Source organism: Lissotriton vulgaris, chromosome 10 (assembly GCF_964263255.1).
Source record: "Lissotriton vulgaris chromosome 10, aLisVul1.2, whole genome shotgun sequence".
NCBI lineage: Eukaryota > Metazoa > Chordata > Amphibia > Caudata > Salamandridae > Lissotriton > Lissotriton vulgaris.
In genome coordinates this window covers 486,357,452-486,377,256 of record NC_141698.1, presented here as the reverse complement: position 1 = coordinate 486,377,256, position 19,805 = coordinate 486,357,452, and the positions used below count along the sequence as shown (strand labels likewise).

The 19,805-nt window shown below is 45.1% G+C and overlaps 1 protein-coding gene across 1 annotated transcript in view; it reads right to left on the bottom strand.

The window, feature by feature from the left end:
* Nucleotides 1-19,805, bottom strand: part of RGS11 (regulator of G protein signaling 11) — a 1,486,254-nt gene that overhangs the window by 716,340 nt on the left and 750,109 nt on the right. Inside the window, exon 11 of the mRNA XM_086939774.1 lies at nt 7,159-7,220. Coding sequence (XP_086795900.1) covers nt 7,159-7,220 — 62 coding nt within the window. The remainder of the gene's footprint in view (nt 1-7,158; nt 7,221-19,805) is intronic.

Below are 19,805 nucleotides of genomic sequence, written 5' to 3'. Positions count from 1 at the left end.
GACGGGACAGGTGAGGCGGCAGGAAAGGAGAGGTGACGGGGCAGGAGAAGTGATGGAGCAGGAGAAGTGACCGGGCATGATAGGTGATGAAGCAGTAGAAGTGATGGGCAGGAGTGGTGATTAGGCATGGGCAGGAGTGGTGATTAGGCGTGACCAGGAGCAGTGACCGGGCAGGAGCGGTGAAAGTAGAGGAGCGGTGAATGAGGCAGGAGCAGTGAATGAGGCAGGAGCAGTGAATGGGGCAGGAGCAGTGAACGGGGGAGGAGCAGTGAATGGGGCAGGAGCAGTGAACGGGCAGGAGAAGTGACCGGGCAGGAGAAGTGACCGGGCAGGAAAAGTGACCGGGCAGTAGAAGTGACAGGCAGGAGAGGAGACAGGAGAGGTGATGGGGCAGGAGAGGTGACGGGGCAGGAGAGGTGACAGGGCAGGAGAGGTGACAGGGCCTGAGAGGTGACAGGGCAGGAGAGGTGATGGGGCAGGAGAAGTGATGAAGCAGGAGAAGTGATGGAGCATGAGCGGTGATTAGGCATGAGCAGGAACGGTGTAGGAAGGGGTACATCTGACTATATGGCTACCCCCACTTTTTGCATAGTGTTTTGCTGGTTTTAGACTTAGTTGGACTGGGACCCTGCTAATCAGGGCCCCAGTCTATCTGCTTTCATGGTAACATGGATTCCATGTACTTTAGGTAAATACCAGATTGGGTATTGGGTCACCTTTGTGAGCCCCTGTATAGTGTACCATAGGTACCCAGGGCATAGTTGCATCCAAGGCCTACCAAGGGGCTGCAGCATGTATTATGCCAGCCCTGGCTGGCCCTCCAAACTGACACCACAGGTCTGTTCACACAGCCTGGGTAAGGTGGTAGTAATCACCCCTTACTTAGATATAGTATATATATATATATATATCTACCTTATATATAGACACATATGCACCTATAAATCACTTCTATGGCAGGTCTCAACAATCATGGAGGCAGAGTGATTGGTTTTATGTGAGAGGGTTCCCTGGCATGAGCTGAGCCCCTCTGCAGCTTTCGTAACCATCTCCTTATAGCTGTGCTATGATATAGCCATACCATATATTCTTAAGTGCATTATAATCTTTGCGGTTAATGCTAACTTTGGTTTGGCTTTATCAAAACATGTTGTGTAAGGTGTCAAACACTTTGGAATACTACCCCCCCCCCCCGCCGGTCCTGGCGGCGGGGGTAGCATTCTACTATTCTAGAGGGAGAAGACATGTAGTTACTGTAAAACCCGGTTAAAGTTAACCAGAGTCTCAGCATCACAAAATGGATGCTTCTGCCACAGACACGAGTCTGACCTCCTGCTGCTGGACGAAACTCTGGCAGGGGAGGCCTGGACAATAGGTTTCCTGTCAGGGGAGGTGCTAGCACCACCGCAGACAGACTTTAGTGTATTGGGGCAGGGAGGGCTGCATTCAGTGAATGCTTTTCAGACACTGCCTGGGCACACAAGGTGCTCCATGCATAGCCCGGTTCAAACCAGTTGCTAGGGCACTCCAGCCCCACTCTGGCGTGAAACTGGACAAAGGGAAAGGGGTGTAACCACCCCTTCCCTGGTCCACCCATAGAAGGGACCTTTCAGGTAGTCCAACCCCTTAACTTATTATAAGTATTGGAGCTGTGTCCCTAGGACTTTAGATTACCCTGGATGAAACTTTGAAACATAAATCCTGGACTTTCATCATTCCTTTTCGATTGGAAGACGGAAGACATCTACCTTGTGGTCAAGGAGTGACCACCATGTTCAAACAGGCACCAGAAGCAACTTTGCCGGTCTGCATTGTCGAGGCTCCCGCCGGATCCTGAATACTCTGAGACACAGGACATGGACTTCCAGACATCTCTGATGCTGCTCGATGTTTTAGGCAAGGCTGAGGCCCGTGGCGGACACGAGAGACGTGGGACCAGAACTCGCGAACATCCTGCATTTTGCTAGCTGCATCTACTTCCCGAGGTATTTGGAAGTTGTACTGTGGGGTGCTTGAAGCTCCAGTCCCAAGCAACATTTGCACTGAAGCTCAGGTTCCCATACTCCACGAGTGTCCCATGGGGCCCGCTCCTGCATTTCAGCTCAATGTGTCTTCCCGGTTCCTTGCCCATTGGCTAGTGAGCCCCTGGAAGACTTCCTTTTGAAACAAACTCATTTTCCTAATTGCTCAAGGCTTGTTCCAGGTTCTCTACAAAGGAGAAGCGCCACAAATCTTACTGGTCTGACTTGAAGCCAATCTTCATCTCCTGCATGGATTGCATTTGCTAAGGCTTGTTGGGTCCAATCTGGATACCGACACTGCAGTCAACTAGATCCTTTCTGGGACAATTAAAATCCAGCTTCTGGTTGTCGTCAACACCTCCTGAACCTCGTGGCTGCAGAGATAAGCTTCACCTCTTCAACTGAAATCACCCAACATCGCCTGGTTCCTTCCTAGTTCCTTCCTGGTCACTGGCTAGTGACCCAGACTCTGTCCCTTCTGCTTTCAGGTTCTTCAGATCTTCGATCCAACCTTGGATTCACCGGACACTTTTCCACTGGTCGCATGCAGCACTTCTTTGTAGCTCTTCATTGAAAACGACGACGAAACCTGTCACCAAAAGGCACCTATGCACCCGGCTTCCCTGGGTAAGGTAACACGAGTGCTCCGGTGCTCCTGTGGGTCTTGACTCTCAAAGTGTCCTAGTCTAAAGGGGTTTTATCCTAGTCCATCCAGAAGTATCCTTAAATTGTAACTTTGTAATCTTCGTTCCCCATAGAAAGTCAATAGTAACTCGCAGCTGTGTTTAGACACTACACGCGTCTCCTGTGGGCCTCCTACTTCCTAACCTTTAGTTGTTTAGAGTGGCCCCAGCGATTCCGTAGGCCCTAGGCCTACTTTATATTTCAGAATTGGTTCTTATACCAGTATTTTAGTGTATGGTTTGTGAGGCCCCTAGGGCAAAACGTATACTGTGCAACTTATTGTATGCTAATTAAGTATTTTGTATTGTGCTTTTGCCTCTGACCTCATAAAGAGTCCAGAGGGGTTGTGTTTAGAATAAATACATATATATTTGATATATACCTTGTGTGGTGTCCTTTCATTTGGTATTCAAGGGATTATGATTGGTAAAACAACTTGCTTCACATGCTCTCTGAAGTCTTAGCCTGATGACTGCTGGTCCATGCTACCACTATGATAGCTCTCTATAAGGTTGACTTTACAACCACCATCAAAAAGAGTCCATTAGACTGGTGCAAGGTGCCCACTAGAACTAGTGGACAAAATATGCCAGGCTAACTTCTCACAATCGGTAACCTGGCAGGAGCGGTGAACGGACAGGAGCAGTGAACGGGGCAGGATCAGGATGGATTTAGGCCCAGATCTTTGTACTGGGGTGAATGTATGACATTGTTCTGCATTCTGTCCATCAGTTGTTCTTTTTTCTTTTGTCACCCCGAGTGGGAAAGGTATGCCCAGACGTGGGTCCAGTGCTCTCCATGCCACAGGAATCAAGCTATCCTGGCTGATGAGGGCTGAAATCCTGAAACCAGTTCTAGGATGCTTGTTTCCAGTTCATGGAGGACCTGACCTGGCAGTTAGGGCTGGACTGTTCCCATTGGGCGCAGGATCAAGACTGATTTGCATATGGCTGGTTCCAAACTGGAAAGGCATGGTGAGCAAAAAAACTATGGATTTAGGCCCAGATCACTATACTGGGGTGAATGTATGACATTGTTTTGCATTCTGTCCATCAGTTGTTCTTTTTGCATTAGTCACTCCAAGTGAGACGGGTATGCAAAGACGTGGGACCCGTGCTCTGCATGCCACTGGAATCAAGCAATCCTGTCTGATGAGGGCTGAAAGTCCAAAACCGGTCCTAGGATGCTTGTTTCCAGTCCAGGGAAGACGTTGCCTGGCAGTTCGGGCTGGACTGTTCCCATTGGGCGCAGGATCAAGACTGATTTGCATATGGCTGGGTCCAAACTAGAATGGCATGGTGAGATTAAAAAAACGATGGATTTAGGCCCAGATCTCTGTACTGGGGTGAATGTATGACATTGTTTTGCATTCTGTCCATCAGTTGTTCTTTTTGCATTTGTCACTCCGAGTGGGACGGGTATGCCAATACGTGGGTCCCTTGCTCTCCATGCCACTGGAATCAAGCAATCCTGGCTGATGAGGGCTGAAAGCCAGAAACTGGTCCTAGAATGCTTGTTTCCAGTCCAGGGAGGATGTGGCCTGGCAGTTTGGGCTGGGCTGTTCCCATTGGGCACAGGATCAAGACTGATTTGCATATGGCTGGGTCTAAACTGGAATGGCATGGTGAGCAAAAAAAAGATGGATTTAGGCCCAGATCTCTGTACTGGGGTGAAGGTAGGACATTGTTCTGCATTCTGTCCACCTGTTGTTCTTTTTGCTATTTCATGATTGAGCAGCTACCTGGCCGACATGAATATGAAGGAGCATTTGTGGGTTTCTGTGAGTCTAGATTCTCCTGAAGAGTACCTTTCTCCTCTGAGCCCTGCTTAACACATGTGTACAGGAGGAGCCCTGTATGCACGTCCTCAATGTTTAGACAAAAAATACTCATGGATTTCTGAACACTGAGAGTAAAAGCATTAAGGTAACATCTTGTTGCTGCTTATATTTCGCAGGCTGTACATAAACCTGTATTCCCTATGAGTGTTGGCTTTTTCCTGAATTAAATATCAAATAAACATGTTTATCAATTGTTTGAATTAAATAACGTTATAAGCTGTAACTGGTCTGTGAAATGCTAAACATACTAAAAATTGGTAATTTTTTACTATTTCTAGCCACACCCTTGACTACACCCACTGATCCAATATTCGGTTATTCCCGCCCCCTGATTCTCCACTCACAGTTCCCCTACTTTTTTTATCCCACTTCGACCACTGGTGCCAATAGACCCATGGGTTTTTCCACCGTTCCTTAGCGAATAAGGTTGTGGTGTTACCTGGCATGTTCGTATAGGAACTTGAACCCTTGGTGCTGTCTTGGACCCCAGCACAGGTGCCACCCTCCCAGGCTCTCTGCCAGGTCACTGCAGCTTCTGGAAAGGTGGGTGCAGAAATGGGTGCATATCACCTACATCATTTGATGAAGATGTGTCCTACAACGTATACAGACGCCTTTTTAGCTTTCTCTTTCCAAAGGTAGCAATAGTGGGCCGGTTAAAGATCCTATTGCAGTGTAGTTCCTCGCCTTCTTGCTCTGGCATGTTTTGTTTCTACATTTTCTCCTTCACGTGCACCCTTGGGGCCCCCTTTCACCCATTCAGGATTTGTGGCTTATTGCTGGTAGTAAAGATCCTGTTCTTTATGTCCACTGTATCCTACATCTATTTTTTTGTTGCCGGTTTCTAAGTTGTATGTAATGCATTAGTGGCGGCCGCGAACAATACTTTTGGAGCCTGGGAAGTTGGAGATCTCTGTGTGAAGGCGGGGGAAGGAGAGAAGGCTCTATGTCCCTCCCACTGATGACATCCTGAGGTTCTGAGTGCTAATCACTCGGACGCCTTCATGCCCAGAGCATTTCTCTGGGCTCCTCCGTGCAAGCAAATGTTGCAATACGTGGAGCTATAGAGGAGTTTATTATTCACCTGTTAGTGCATGAAAAGGGGGCCTCCCAGTTAGATGTCGAGCCTTAATAACAATTTTAGGACATTTGATTTTAGGCTAACGGGGACTCTCTCTGCGCCGAGGATTCCGTTGTAAAACAACAAATTTGCTTTACTTTTGTAACACTTGAATCAGTCCCACCCGAAACTTTCCTTCTCCCACAAACTCTCTTTCTCTTCATTTCTGTTTTCCTCCACCTTTTTCTCTTCCTCTGTCATCCCCTCCCCATTAATTGACTCTTTCTCGCTCACTGGATTTTCTCCAATAGCTCTTCAGTCTCTTGTGGTACAAGGATGCACATCAGGGGAACTATTTGTAGTGCAGGGCCCCGTACTTGGCGGTGTTTGAACTACGCATTGTCCCAGTGGGGCCCGTGACTCAGTGCCACAGGTAACAGGTAACAGTGACTGCATGAACGCTTCCGTGGGCTCCTGCGCTTCCGTGAAGCAAGACTGCTGAGGGAAAATGACAGTTCTGTGCAACTTTTGTCCATCTATTACCAACAATGGTCAGAACGGCCAAGACCTTTTTTCTTTTGCGAATTTAAGACTGGAAAGGCAGAGCGCACAATGTCCTGGTAGCTACAGAAAACAAGAAAATAAAGGAACGCAAAGAGCGTGCAAGCCCCTGCTCGCTCCACGGGAGTGAACGTGCAAGAAATGGTGAGACATGCACCCACCAGTAGCTAATTGCAGGCTACGATTTTTAAAGGACACATAAAGAAGCCAATCCAAACCCTGGGAGGAGTCAGACTCCACAAAGTAGAGATAACAGATTGCCTACAACCCAAGCACTGTATAGGTTCACTTAAAAATGGAGCAGGATAGGGATGTGCATGAGAAGCTATTGTTAAGCTGCATGCGGATGAGGGTTGGTGGAAGCAACACAGAGAAGTGATGGGCGAAATCAGCACAAGGGCAGAGAGAAAGAAAATAAATGCACTCCCATGGAGTGCTGAAAGAATAAAGAGTAGTTTCAAGCAATAGACAGATGAAAATCAACCAATCGGAACATTGTGAGACCAAACTGCTTCTGAATGGGATAAACACAGGTATAGGGAAGGAAGCTATCAAATCAGAACCAGACACCTGAGAAAGACCACAAAGACATCCAATCATGATCTAGGGCCTGACCCAAAGCCCTCTCTCAGTATCAGTGTTTGTATTTTAAACAGTATATCTTGCCATTAGGCAGCTAAAGGTGTCTGTAGTTGAAACCTAAAAAGCTGCTTAAATGTGACTTCTCAGAAGAGCATCGGTTATCAGAAGCTACTTTTCTTCTGTTTCACTTGTTAGCTGCACCCATGTTTATTTAACACAACATCACTGTTGTAGCACCTAAAACCAGAGTCTGTTTTAATCAGTTAGGTTGTCATGGGATTCAGTGAAATCCACAGAAGAAGGATTTCATTTGAAAGGAATATGAAAGGCCCACAGTCCTTACATCTCACCCGTATGGAATTTTCAGGGGGGTGTCCATTGTTGAAGAAAAAGTAAAATAAGCTTCTTACCCTTCGAGGCAGATCGACGATTTTACTCTTGTTCGTGCCAATGCCTTTTTCAAATAATCGATCTTTGTATAAATACCAGAGGAAGAAAAAGAAAAGTAAATGATTAATGTAGAATACTTCTTTAAGATGTGGTCTTTTTGTTACACAGAGAGGTTAAGGTAATTATTGCTCCCACACATCCCTTCATTATAACAACCAGTTTTGTACACATCAAGCATAACATGCTGTTTAGTCAGTGCTTTCCACCTATCACCTAAGGGTCTCATGTTGAGTGCATTGTTAATGCCTCTGGTGTTCCCATACCCAGTAGCGGCTTCTCCGCAATGGCGGAAGAGCATCGCTCCATTGGCTCGAAGCCAGCAGCTGAAAAGTAAAACAATATTTTATTATCTTTTTGTTTCGCAGCTTCTGGCTGAACCTGCGTGTGGAGGGGGGTCCAAACCATGGCAGATGGGGCGGAGTGTTGTGCACATGTGGGTTTGGCTGGCTGTCTTAGGCCGGACAAAACGACATGCACAGTTAGGTTTCCCTAACCCAGTTGATTTGCACAACCGTGCTGGATAAACAGCAAAGATTCCCTGTGCCTGAGCAAGCATTAAACTAGCCTGCTCAGGCCAATCCCGCACTGCCCTCATGCTATTGGTAATAGCATGAAAGCAGCGTGGGGATTTGATGGGAAGTCTATGATGCTGTCCCAGGGACTGCTGGAAGCAGGAAGCAGGGGAGCACCAAGGCGACAGGCGGCCAGCAGCATCAGGTAAGGTATATTTATTTATAACTAACACCCTCCTCACGCTCCCCACGTGCCCCCTCCATCACCCCCCACTTTTTATTTGTGTAGTCTGCCACTGCCCTTACACCTGGACATTTTGCTACTGAGGATAACAGTAACTCTGAGTTGGGGGCAGGGGGGTATTTATGAATGGTACCCTGTAGGTCCGTTAAGAAATGAGGAATTAATCAGGCAATTTTGAATATCTCAGCATCCTTCTCTGGTTCACTTACTACCTGTCCCAGATGATACATTTTATGGGTATCTCCAAGTCCCAGAAGATTCCTATTCCTTGTAGAGTCTCTAAGGGTTTCACATTGATCCTCTATGACTATACTATTCTGGTATTGTCTGCCCCTTGGGGTTCTACTCACTGGTAAGAGAATCAAAATATGAAAATGATATACAACTCTAATTGCTTGTCTAATTGCTTGTCTGCTGCACTCTAGACATCATACACTACAAAAATTACTTGCACCTTCCAGACCTGCATGTCCTTCACCTACATGAAGTTTAACCTCAACAAGACAGAACAGTTGTTAATTGCAAAGAACAACAGGAAACAACTAGTTAAAACCTGGCTCAAGGACACAGACTTTAACAAACTCATTAGCAAGGTTTCACCCAGTGACAGGTCTCATGAACTCAAACTACTCAACATCCTCACCCTCAAGAAACACGCTGTCAAGAAAAAATAACTGCCTGGTACTAACTCTCTAAACTAAGGCCAGCAAAACTACTGCTCCCAGAAATCAACTTTACATATTTTGTTCAAGGGCTCATGTCTGCAGCTGGATAATTGCTACACCCTGCTCCACTCTACCCAGTTTTCACCCTGCAACCTTCAAGGACACCCTACAGCCCTCAGCCAAGGTCAGACTGGGACAGAAAAGGCGAAGGCACCAAAATATAATTGGTTAATTATATAGTTAAAATAGTGCCCCATGTTTGTAAATTGGGGCAGTTTTGAACTTGAAAACACAAGCTGTAAAAGTGTTTTGCAAGTTATGGAAGGCAGCATGGATATGTTGGGTCTGGTGGCTTAGTGGACTAATGTGTTCATTGTAGCAGCCTGTGTTAGACCTCATGGCTTCAAATCCCAGCAGATCTACTCCGCCTTACATCCTTCTGACCTCAATACAATGAGTACTATTAAGGTGGATAACAATAAACATCTGTCATTCATCACCAATATATATTCTTTGTGGTGAATATTTGCTTTACAAATTCACATGTTGTGTTATTTGAGATTGCCGCAGACAATGTTCCTTTTAATATCAAGGAAATCAATGGTAAAAAATGGCCAAGCAAGCCATAAAAAAGGCCACCAAACAGCCCCAAAAATTGCACAAACACTGACCTGTCAGACCAGCCCATCGGACACTGCCTACCCTATAGGCCAGACCGACCTTGGATGTTCTCAGCACTTCTCATCCAGGACATGAAAACATGACCACATCACCCCAGCCTAATGGAACTCAGCTGGTTCCCTTTGTCAGTCCACATCCACAATACATTCAAAACCAGTTGCATCATTTATAAAACCTTCCTAACCAGCACTTTGCATATCTGGCTTTTGGAACACCCACAGACAGGACACCATCAGAATGGATACAAAAAAGTGCAAAAAACCCCACAAAGCAACAGGCTTTCACCTTTTATGCACCCAGGATCTGGATCAACATCCCTAAATCCATCAGGACAACCCAAATACTGTTCCACTTTATGAATGAGCTGAAAATGCATTTCTTTAAAGAGTACTATATCACAATGGAGTAATATGGTTTTTCTGCTCTCATAAGTCAAGAAAACTGTGACTCACTTTAAAATGTTTCTGTGCAAATTATACTCTACTGAGCATTAAGTGGGTTCTTTCAATCTGTCGGAACTTAAATGTAGGCCATTGTTGAGAATGAGAGAAAGGGGTGTCCCCCCGCGAGAACAGTCTAAGACTGGGTTCCACACCTAGTTCTTGGGTTCTAGGGTGAATGTTATATTATATTATCAAAGGGACATATTTGTGAAGCATGCCACTACTATGGCGAGAGAGGTAAAGTTACAATAATGTGAACCCAACTTCTATCCGTGTATGGTAAATTTAACAATTTAAAAAAAAAGAAGAATCATTTTTAAATTGTATTTATTCAAATGTATTTAATGTTGTTTTTTTGAAAAACTGTATACTGTGTAATGATGAGATTTTATAATATGTATATACAATAAATGTTTGACAGAGTAACTCAGGGTGTGGTAAATTTCATTTTCCTTTGTATATTTTTTAACATTGTTGTCTGTGTATACCATTGTTTTAAAAACTAAAAATTGTGTTCATGGTAGGTAGTACCAAATAACTGTAATCCTGAACAAGAGTATATAATGGTCATCTTCTCTATAAATTTGGCATCATTGGGGATATAAGCAAGTAGAAGAGTGGGTAAACATAGCTGCTCTTACCATACACGGATAGAAGTTGGGTTCACATTATTGTAACTTTACCTCTCTCGCCATAGTAGTGGCATGCTTCACAAATATGTCCCTTTGATAATATAATATAACATTCACCCTAGAACCCAAGAACTAGGTGTGGAACCCAGTCTTAGACTGTTCTCGCGGGGGGACACCCCTTTCTCTCATTTTTTACTATCCCCCCAGTCCCCTATCAGCCTGTGCGGGGTCCTCCTTTACTTTGTAACTAGGCCATTGTTGAGAGCCACTGTGTATTCTCAGTCACGTGGTACACAAACAATAGTCTTTGAGATCTTGAGATTCTTAAATTGGGCATAGTTGCTACGGACTAGAAGCCTCAAACTGACCCCCCTTAACCGCTCATCCTTATAGCAGGCAGGATACATAACTGTGATGTAATGGGTCCCCAGCATATGCCCCTGTATTACATGTACTTCCAACAGGTAATTATTTTGCCTCATTCAGCTGATTCTAATGAAGAAGGTTTTTATTTTTATGTTTATGATGAATTGTTTATATGATGACTTAGCAAATGACACTCTAAACTATGGCCGTTACCTTTCAGGATCCACAATTGAGTCCGGTCAACCAAAGAATCCAACTACCTTAGATGCATCCTCCTCAACACCCGCTCCGCCTGAAAACACACCATCAAACTCTGGGACCTTTTCGACGCTACCCCCCCAGACGTCGCCTTCCTGACGGAAACCTGGCTGAACCCTGCCAGACATACCAGACATCGCCATAGCCATCCCAGAAGGTTGCAAGATCACCCGCAGGGACCGTACCAATGGAGCAGGAGGAGTAATCGCCATTGTCCAACACCCTCAGAGTCTCGACCAACACCGACGACACCCTCAGAACCGCCGAACAGATGCACTTCCAGATCCACACCAATCCCAACACCACCCTCAGAGGAACCCTCATTTACAGCCCCCCGGACCCGGACCACAGTTCAGCGAATCCATCGTCGACTTCGTCAGCACACACGCCCTCGCCTCCACGGACTACATCCTCCTCGGAGACCTGAATTTCTACCTCGAGAACAACAACAACACACACTCCGCCCCCCTGATTGAGAACCATGGCAACCTCAGACTCAGACAGCTTGTGATAACACCCACCCATGCCGCCGGCCACACGCTCAACCCCATCTTCACCGCAATCCCCCACGGCTCCTTCAACCACACCACCAAACCCCACTGGACCGCCTACCACTGCATCCACTTCACCTTCAGGAAACCCACCACGCACAACCGCAACCAACAGATGCCTCAACACTGCTGGAGCAAAATCTCCAAAGACCAGCTAACCACCACCCTCACCCAGAGCCAACCTGCCGACTCCACCGACCCCGCCACCGCCACCCATATCCTCAGACAGTGGATCAACGACTGCACCAACACCCCCCTCGCCCCGCTCAAGACACCCTCCAACAGCCACACCAGCAAGAAAGCAACCTGGTTCACTAAACACCTCCAGGCCTCCAAACAAACATGCTGAAAACTGGAGAAGAACTGGCTCCTCGAACCAACACCAGACAGCTACGCAGCCCACAAGAATGCCACCCACAGATATCATCACCTTATCAGATCCGCCAAGAGGGCCTCATTCAAAGACCGCCTAGATAACAACGCACACAACAGCAAAGAGCTCTTCAACATGGTGATGGAACTCTCCAACACCAATGACATCCCGCCTTCACAAGACCTGTGTGACTCGTTGGGCACCTTCTTCCACCGCAAGATCGCCGACATCCACGACAGCTTCAATGCCTCGACTGCCCTGAAAACCACGGCCCCCACGACCACCACCTGCACAACCACCTGCTCTCCTGGACCAGCATCAACGGCGAGGACACCAGCGAGATCATGAACACCATCCACTCCGGATCACCGTTAGACCAATGCCCTCACCACATCTTCAACAAAGCCAGCACAGCCATCGCACCCCGTCTCCAGAAAGTAATCAACATCTCCTTTGAGACAGCAACCTTCCTGGAAAGCTGGAAGCATGCTGAGATCAACGCCTTACTGGAGAAACCCAAGGCGGACCACAAGAACCTCAAGAACTTCCGTCCCATCTCCCTGCTTCCATTCCCGGCGAAGGTTACAGAGAAAATCATCAACAAACAACTGACCTGATACCTCAAGGAGTACAGCATCCTGGACCCGTCCCAGTCCGTTTTCCTCAGCAACCACAGCACCGAAACCTCCCTCATTGCTGCCACCGATGACATCAGGACCCTGCTAGACAATGGAGATACAGCAGTCCTCATCCTCCTGGATCTGTCAGCCGCCTTCGACAGGGTCTGCCACCACACACTATGAACACGCCTACACGACCCCGAGATACAAGCGAAGGCCCCGGACTTGACGGCATCCTTCCTCCACGGCAGAACTAAGAGCGTACGTCCCCCCCTTCCGCTACAAAGCCACCGGGATCATCTGCGGCGTACCTCAGAGCTCATCCCTCAGCCCGACACTGTTCAACATCTACATGGCACACATCGCCTGATAGCACGACCTCAACATCATCTTCTAAGCCCACAACACCCAGCTGATCCTTTCCCTCACCAAAGACCTTCACACCGCCAAAAGCAACCTCCACGAATCAATGAAGGCCATTGCCGAATGGAAGAGGAACAGCAGACTGAAGTTGGACTCGGACAAGAAAGAGGTCCTCATCCTCGGCTCCACCCCTTCAGCCTGGGAAGACTCCTGGTGGCTAACAACACTGGGAACAGCCCGACACCCACCCACCACGCACGCAACCTAGGGGTCATCCTCAACCATCCTCTCCATGACTAAGCAGGTCAACACCGTCTCCTCATCCTGCTTCAACACCCTACGATTGCTCCGCAGGTTCTTCAAGTGGATCCCCACTGAAATGAGAAGAACAGTCACCCAGGCCCTCGCCACCAGCAGCCTGGACTATGGAAACTCCCTCTATGCAGGAATGTCGGCTAAGCTCCTGAGACGGCTGCAACGCATCCAGAACGCCTCTGCACGTCTGATCCTCAACATTCCCCGCCGCAGCCTCATCACACCCCACCTGAGAGACCTGCATTGGCCCCCACCAACTAGAGGATAACCGTCAAGCTCCTCATCCACGTACACAAAGCACTCCACAACACCGGACCAGCATACCTCAACAGATGACTCCGCTTCTACACCCCACCCACCAGCTCCGCTCCACCGGCCTCTCCCTCGCCACAGTCCCCCGCATCTGAAGAACAACCACTGGCAGCAAATCTTTTTCCCTCCTCGCTGCCAAGACCTGGAACACCCTCCCCACCAACCTACGGCAGACCCAAGACCTACTGGCCTTCAGAAGACTCCTCAAGACCAGGCTCTTCTACCAGTAGCAGCTCCCCCCCACCTCCCACAGCGCCTTAAGACCCTCACGGGTATGTAGTGCGCTTTACAAGTGACCTGATTGATTGATTGATTGATTGATGGAAGCTGGCATGTTTTGCACACATCAGCTACTATTATAGCCTACAAACGTTTAGCTTCCAATTTAAATTTTGATGGAGCTTGCTGAATTGCATTCAATTTTTTTGTGTCCAAGATTATTTAATTTCATTAGTGTAACTCTTTGTTGCTCCTAATAGGCCAAGCTCAGGGTCTCTAAGCCTACATTGACTGCTGCTGTGTGATGTACAATAATTTTTAAAGAGCGACAATGGTTGTACAATAATGTAATTGTATTATGGTTTTATGCTAAACCTGTGTTATGAATTTTTATGTGCACCTTCATGGCTATATTGTATAACTGAATAAAGTTATTACTACTGCTACTGCTACTACTGATCGAAGGATAGAGGGCCACATGTACGACCATATATTTTGAGACTCACAAATTGCAAATTTTAGTGACTCACAATTAGCGAGTTGCAAAATGAAATGTACTAATTTTCTCAGTTACATTTAGCTATTACCAATGGGATTGCAAATGACCTACCACATTAATGCTCATGAGGAAGGGTGCAATTTGTGACCCCTTAGGAATGTCCTGTTGCCACAGAGAAGTTGGCCTGCCGGGGACAGCAGACCCCCATGTTTGTGATTGCTCCTTTAAATAATAATTTTTTTTCTGAAATGCGGCTTGTTTTCATTAAACAAAAAGGGGATGCATTTTTTTTTTAAAAAGAAACGTTTCTGTTTCATTTTTTAAGAGTAGGTCCAAGGTACCACTGCCTGCTCTTGTAAAACTTTAAACGTTTTTGCCAACAATCACAAAGGGGAAAGGGTCCCCATGAGGAAACATTCCTGTTTGCAACTGGCTTACCATTTACTTGATGTAGGCGCTAAACTGAGATTGTTGTGTGAACAGTCACACAGCAGACATTCTGGAGGGGGTGTAAGATTCAAGTAATGGTGGACTGAATAGATTTTACAAAGAGTTCATTAAACATCCGCTCCATGGTACAGATAAAAAAGCATGCACCCCTGCATATCAATTAAGAGTCACTAATTATACATCTACCATTAGCCTAGTTAGAGAGTTGTAGACACTTTCCACTACAGGCAGGGATGCCTATAATTTTCTGGTGAAGGAATAAAAATTATATGGAGCCTACTAGAAGAAGGGGTGTAACACAGGCCCCTACGTTGCAGTGCAAGGGGCCCCCATCTCTTAAAGGGCTCCAATTAAGCAGAAGAAGGTTGAACATCCATGAGATATGGAAGACACAGGGGTTATTGATTATATTCTACAGTCAGGCCACGCATTTTGCATTACATAGACACTGACAAAAAGATGTCCAGACTATTGGGAAAAACAATACAGGCCTACACTTAAATGTTGAAAAATAGTTTTCCCCATGAATGCCACAAACATGTACTCCCGCACACACATGGGGTAAGGAAATCAGACCAAGGCTGGCAAAGTTGCAAATCATGAACCTTTACATCTCATGCTTTTATAAATCAGTTAAGATATATAACTTTATATAGACATGGGTTTACACAGGCAGAGATTTACAATTTTTTCTTATTCGAGCACTAGGAATAGACTACCAAGTGTTCAGGGAGTACTGATAAGGCCCAAAAAAGCATTGTTCTTTTCAATCTGAGCCCTCTATAACTGGGGTTCCAAAATGTATTTTTTGAATTCTCAACCCTACCGTGACTCGAATTCTAATGGGCATATCTCTAACCTGTTTAGTGATGGTGAAGTAGCATATGGTGGTGCAGCAGTTTATCTAGTTAAAAAGTGTTGCTCGTACTGTAAAAGCCTAAATTAAATCAAGTGCTCACAAAAAGAAGTTGGTTTCAAAATGTTTATATTACAAATCAAAGAAAGGTGTAACTGTAAGTAATAATAAGATTTTGATTACATGACCATTTCACGGCAGTGACAGTGATGGTAGAATCATCATATATATATGTATGTATATTACCTACTGGCGGTCGCCAGTAGGTATATATAGTTGGGATTTTTTCTCTATGGGATTTTTGAAAATTCTATGTCTAATAACTTTGGCGTTTGTGGACGGAATTGGCTGAAATTTTCAGGAAAATTGAACATTTTGTTTCTGAGCAGTCCCTGACAATTTCGGGGGGTTTCATCAAGGGGGGGCTGAGAAAAAAGGGGGGTCCCAAAACGCGTTTTTCCCATGTTAATTTCCATAGGGCGGTTGGCCTCACTTTTAGCTCGAACGGCTGAATGGATTTGCACGAAACTTGGCAAAATTGTAGGGACTGTTAGCCCGATGTGCCTTTGCTAGGTCTCAATATATGTGCTCCAGTGGATTTTGAGTAATTTAGGTTAAAAAAAAGATATATATCTGGGCGGAGCCTAACCACACATCTGATCTGATTGGCTGTCAGCACTTCATCCAAGAAGTGTTGGCAGCCATCTTGGGACCAATATACATGATAGCACCTCATTAAAAAGCATTGTAGGGTTTTAGGACTTTAGTTACATTATAAATCATTTGTTGATGGTACCATACTCGTTTTAGGAATTGTGGTGGGTTCTAAGGTGATTTTACCATGTGAAAAAACCTTCTGCTGTGATATCATGAATATTGTTTGAAAGAAAACTAATATCTCATGATTTTCCCACAGTGGTTTGGAAGGGGATCTATAAGCTAAACTGAAAGCATATTTTCTGTAAATTCACATTATCTTTCTCAGTCATGTGAAAATGAAGTCTGACATTCTCAGTAAAACATGTAAATCCAACAAGGACAGAGACTGTCACTTGATTCCTACTTATTACAAAGGTATGGCACACCTGAAGCCATCTTGATTGGAATAAAGTGGTAACTCTTAAAATATTTAATTTAAAAAGGAACAAAATGAGGGGGTATATTTTGCCTTAGAAAGTATGATTAGTGCTGCAGAAAGAAAAACTAGTGCACATTTTCAGTGACTTCTCAAATCCTCTTCTATTTCCTTAAAACATTCTGACATGCAGTCTCCCAAGATGGCCACCAGAGACAAAAGAGCCCAAATGTAACCCAAATATCACCCAGATGTAGCCCAAGTATAGCCAAATGACAGAATGTCCCAGAGTGTTCTAAAGAACACCTGGAGCGCTAACAGTCTTACTTATGACAAATGTATGGCACACCTGAAGCCATCTTGATTGGAATAAAGTGTTAACTCTTAAAACATTTAATTTAAAAAGGAACAAAATGAGTGGGTATATTTTGCCATAGAAAGTATGATTAGTGCTGCAAAAAGAAAAATTAGGGCACATTTTGAGTGACTTCTCAAATCCTCTTCTATTTCATTAAAAAATTCTGACATGCGAAACATCAGGAAACGCACCTAAGAAATAAAAAAAAAAAGGTGAGGCGAGGTGATGTGAGGAGAAACAACAAGCCATACCAGACAATAAAAGAAACACAGAAAGGAAACAATAAAAGAAAAAAAAAGTTAGGAGCTGCTTTGTTCCATGGAGTCCTCTCTGTGGGAGTGGATGAATCTGCGGAGGTCAGCCGGGTCTTCGAAACTGTAGGACCGTTCCTTGTATGTAACCTTGAAAAAACAGGGATGAATCAAGCCGTATCTGGCGTTCATGGTTCGAAGTGTAGGCCGCAGATCCAGGAATTCCTTACGATGCGCCGCTGTCTGTTTGGAGACATCCTGAGAGAAAAAAAGTTTATGGCCGGACCATATCAGTTGCTTGTGTTGTTTAGCTGAGTGAAGGATAGTCATAAGGTCAGAGTAGAGGAGAAAATAGGCGATGATACCATGAGGTTTCGATGAAGTGGAAGATGTTTTGGGACCCAGACGGTGCGCTCGTTGAATATTGGCATCCACATGTTTCGGCAGGCCAAGAATCGGTAAAACTTTTGTCTTCAGGAATAGAATGATGTCCGACCCTTCAGAATTTTCCGGAACACCATAAATACGAAGGTTGTTGCGTCTATTTCGATTTTCCAAATCCTCAGACGTCTTCTTGAGGACTTGAATCTCTTTGGTGAGGGTATCCACCTTGGCAACAACATCTTGTGCGTCACTGATTTTCTGTTCAACTTCGGTGACACGTTTATCAAGGTTGGACCACTTATCGTCCAGCCTTTGCAATGTAGCAGTGGTGTCCGCTATAAAAGGGCGGATTATTTGAGTTCCTCCATTAAATCCTCAAGGGTAACGGGAAGAGGAGATTTGGAGGGAGATGGTGGGTCCTTCTTGAGGCGTTTGCCCGCAGGAACAACGTCTTTGCGTGTAGCGGTAGCCACATTAGAGGTCTTAGAGGCGTATCCGTGCTCCATGATGTAAAAGCCTGAGAGAGGAACAGCTTGAGGTAAAGAAGGAGCGACGGAATATGGTGAAAGGCTGCAAAATCCTCTGAAGAAAAACACAGAAACTGTGAAAAATGGAGACCACCGTCAAGCATAGTCAAGCTGGATATCAACAGAGCGCAAAAATGAAGAAATTATGAGTGCGGAGGAAGCAGAAAAGCAACTGCGCACAGACAAGTCAAAAGTTGAGGAAAGAAAAAACTGCAGCAGAGGTCCAGCAAGCTGAGGAGAAGTAAAAAGGATTCAGAACGACATATAAGATGTCAAATAATCGTGGAAGCACTGCAAAATTGAAGGAGCACAGCAGGAGACAAGAAGCATCAGCAGGTAGAAAAATAGAATCATTGGAGAGAAAAAAAAAAATTTCACCCAAAAACGATGATGAAAAAAAAACAAAATGGCGGCTGTTTCCGAGGAAAAAACATTTATGCAAATTATAGCCTCAAGAAAATGAAGGCGGCGTACAGAAACATACCCAGTTGTCCTCCTCTTAATTGTTTTGTTTTATCGTACATCTCCATCATCCCAGTATGCTGTTTTTTCCTGCATATCTGTTTGGTAAGTCTCCTTCACTTGTTCTTATGTCGTACTCAGTCCCAGGTTCTCCGTGCATTTTTTCCTCTCTCCTTCGGTTCTTTCTCTTTCGTTCCTTGGACTGTGTTTTTGACTTATTCCCTTCTTTTTGGTCGTCTTTTATTGCTGCTCCCGCTCTAACCTCATTGTTTTTCTCTGTTACATGTTCTGTATGGCTAGAACCACCTTGGTTCTTTTTGCTGTCTTCTTTTGGGTTGCTTTTGGCTCCCTCTTTCCTCCTTCTTGCTTCACTTTCTTCTCCTTCCCTTTCCTTTTTTACCCTATTCGGCTTTTTCAACTTTATTCACCCTACTTTGCTCCTCTCATCCTTTCTTTTGGCACTGTGATGTTAGTCATTCCTTCCCTTTCTCCTCCATTTTTATCTCTTCTCTTCTTCTCATCTCACCTTCCTATGATGGCCTTGCTCCTTTTTCCTTTTATTCTCTCTACTTGGGCTCCTCTATTACTTCCGTCGTTCTTCTTTTTACTTCATCTAGCTAGTTTCCATCTCTCCTTGACATTTTCTCCATATATTCTCTCGTTTTACCTATTTTACTCTCTCTTTTTACTTTCCTTTAATCTCCTCTTATGAAAAGTTTCCGACTCATTTCCTGGAATGTTAAGGGTCTTCGTAACCCTATCAAAAAACAACGTGTTTTATCTCATCTTGCTCGTTTAAAATGTCAAATCGCCGTTTTACAAGAAACACATCTTTCTACTCAAGAGTTATCGATGTTACGTAGACAATGGGTTGGGGATGTTTTTTGCTCTCCTGCTATTAATCGCAAAAATGGTGTTGTTATTTTATTTCATAAAGCGTTGTCTGTTCAAATTCTAAATGAAACTATTGACACTAATGGCAGGTGGCTGCTCGTTGATTGCATTGTTAATGATGTTCATCTCTCTCTCTGTAATGTCTATGGTCCGAATGGCATTGATTCTTCCTTTTGGAATGATTTCTCCTCCCTTCTCTCTTCTAATGCTAATGAAGATTTGATTGTTGGGGGAGATTGTAATCAATTGATGGACCCTTTTTTGGACCGCAAATCACAAGCTCGCTACATTCTCAAC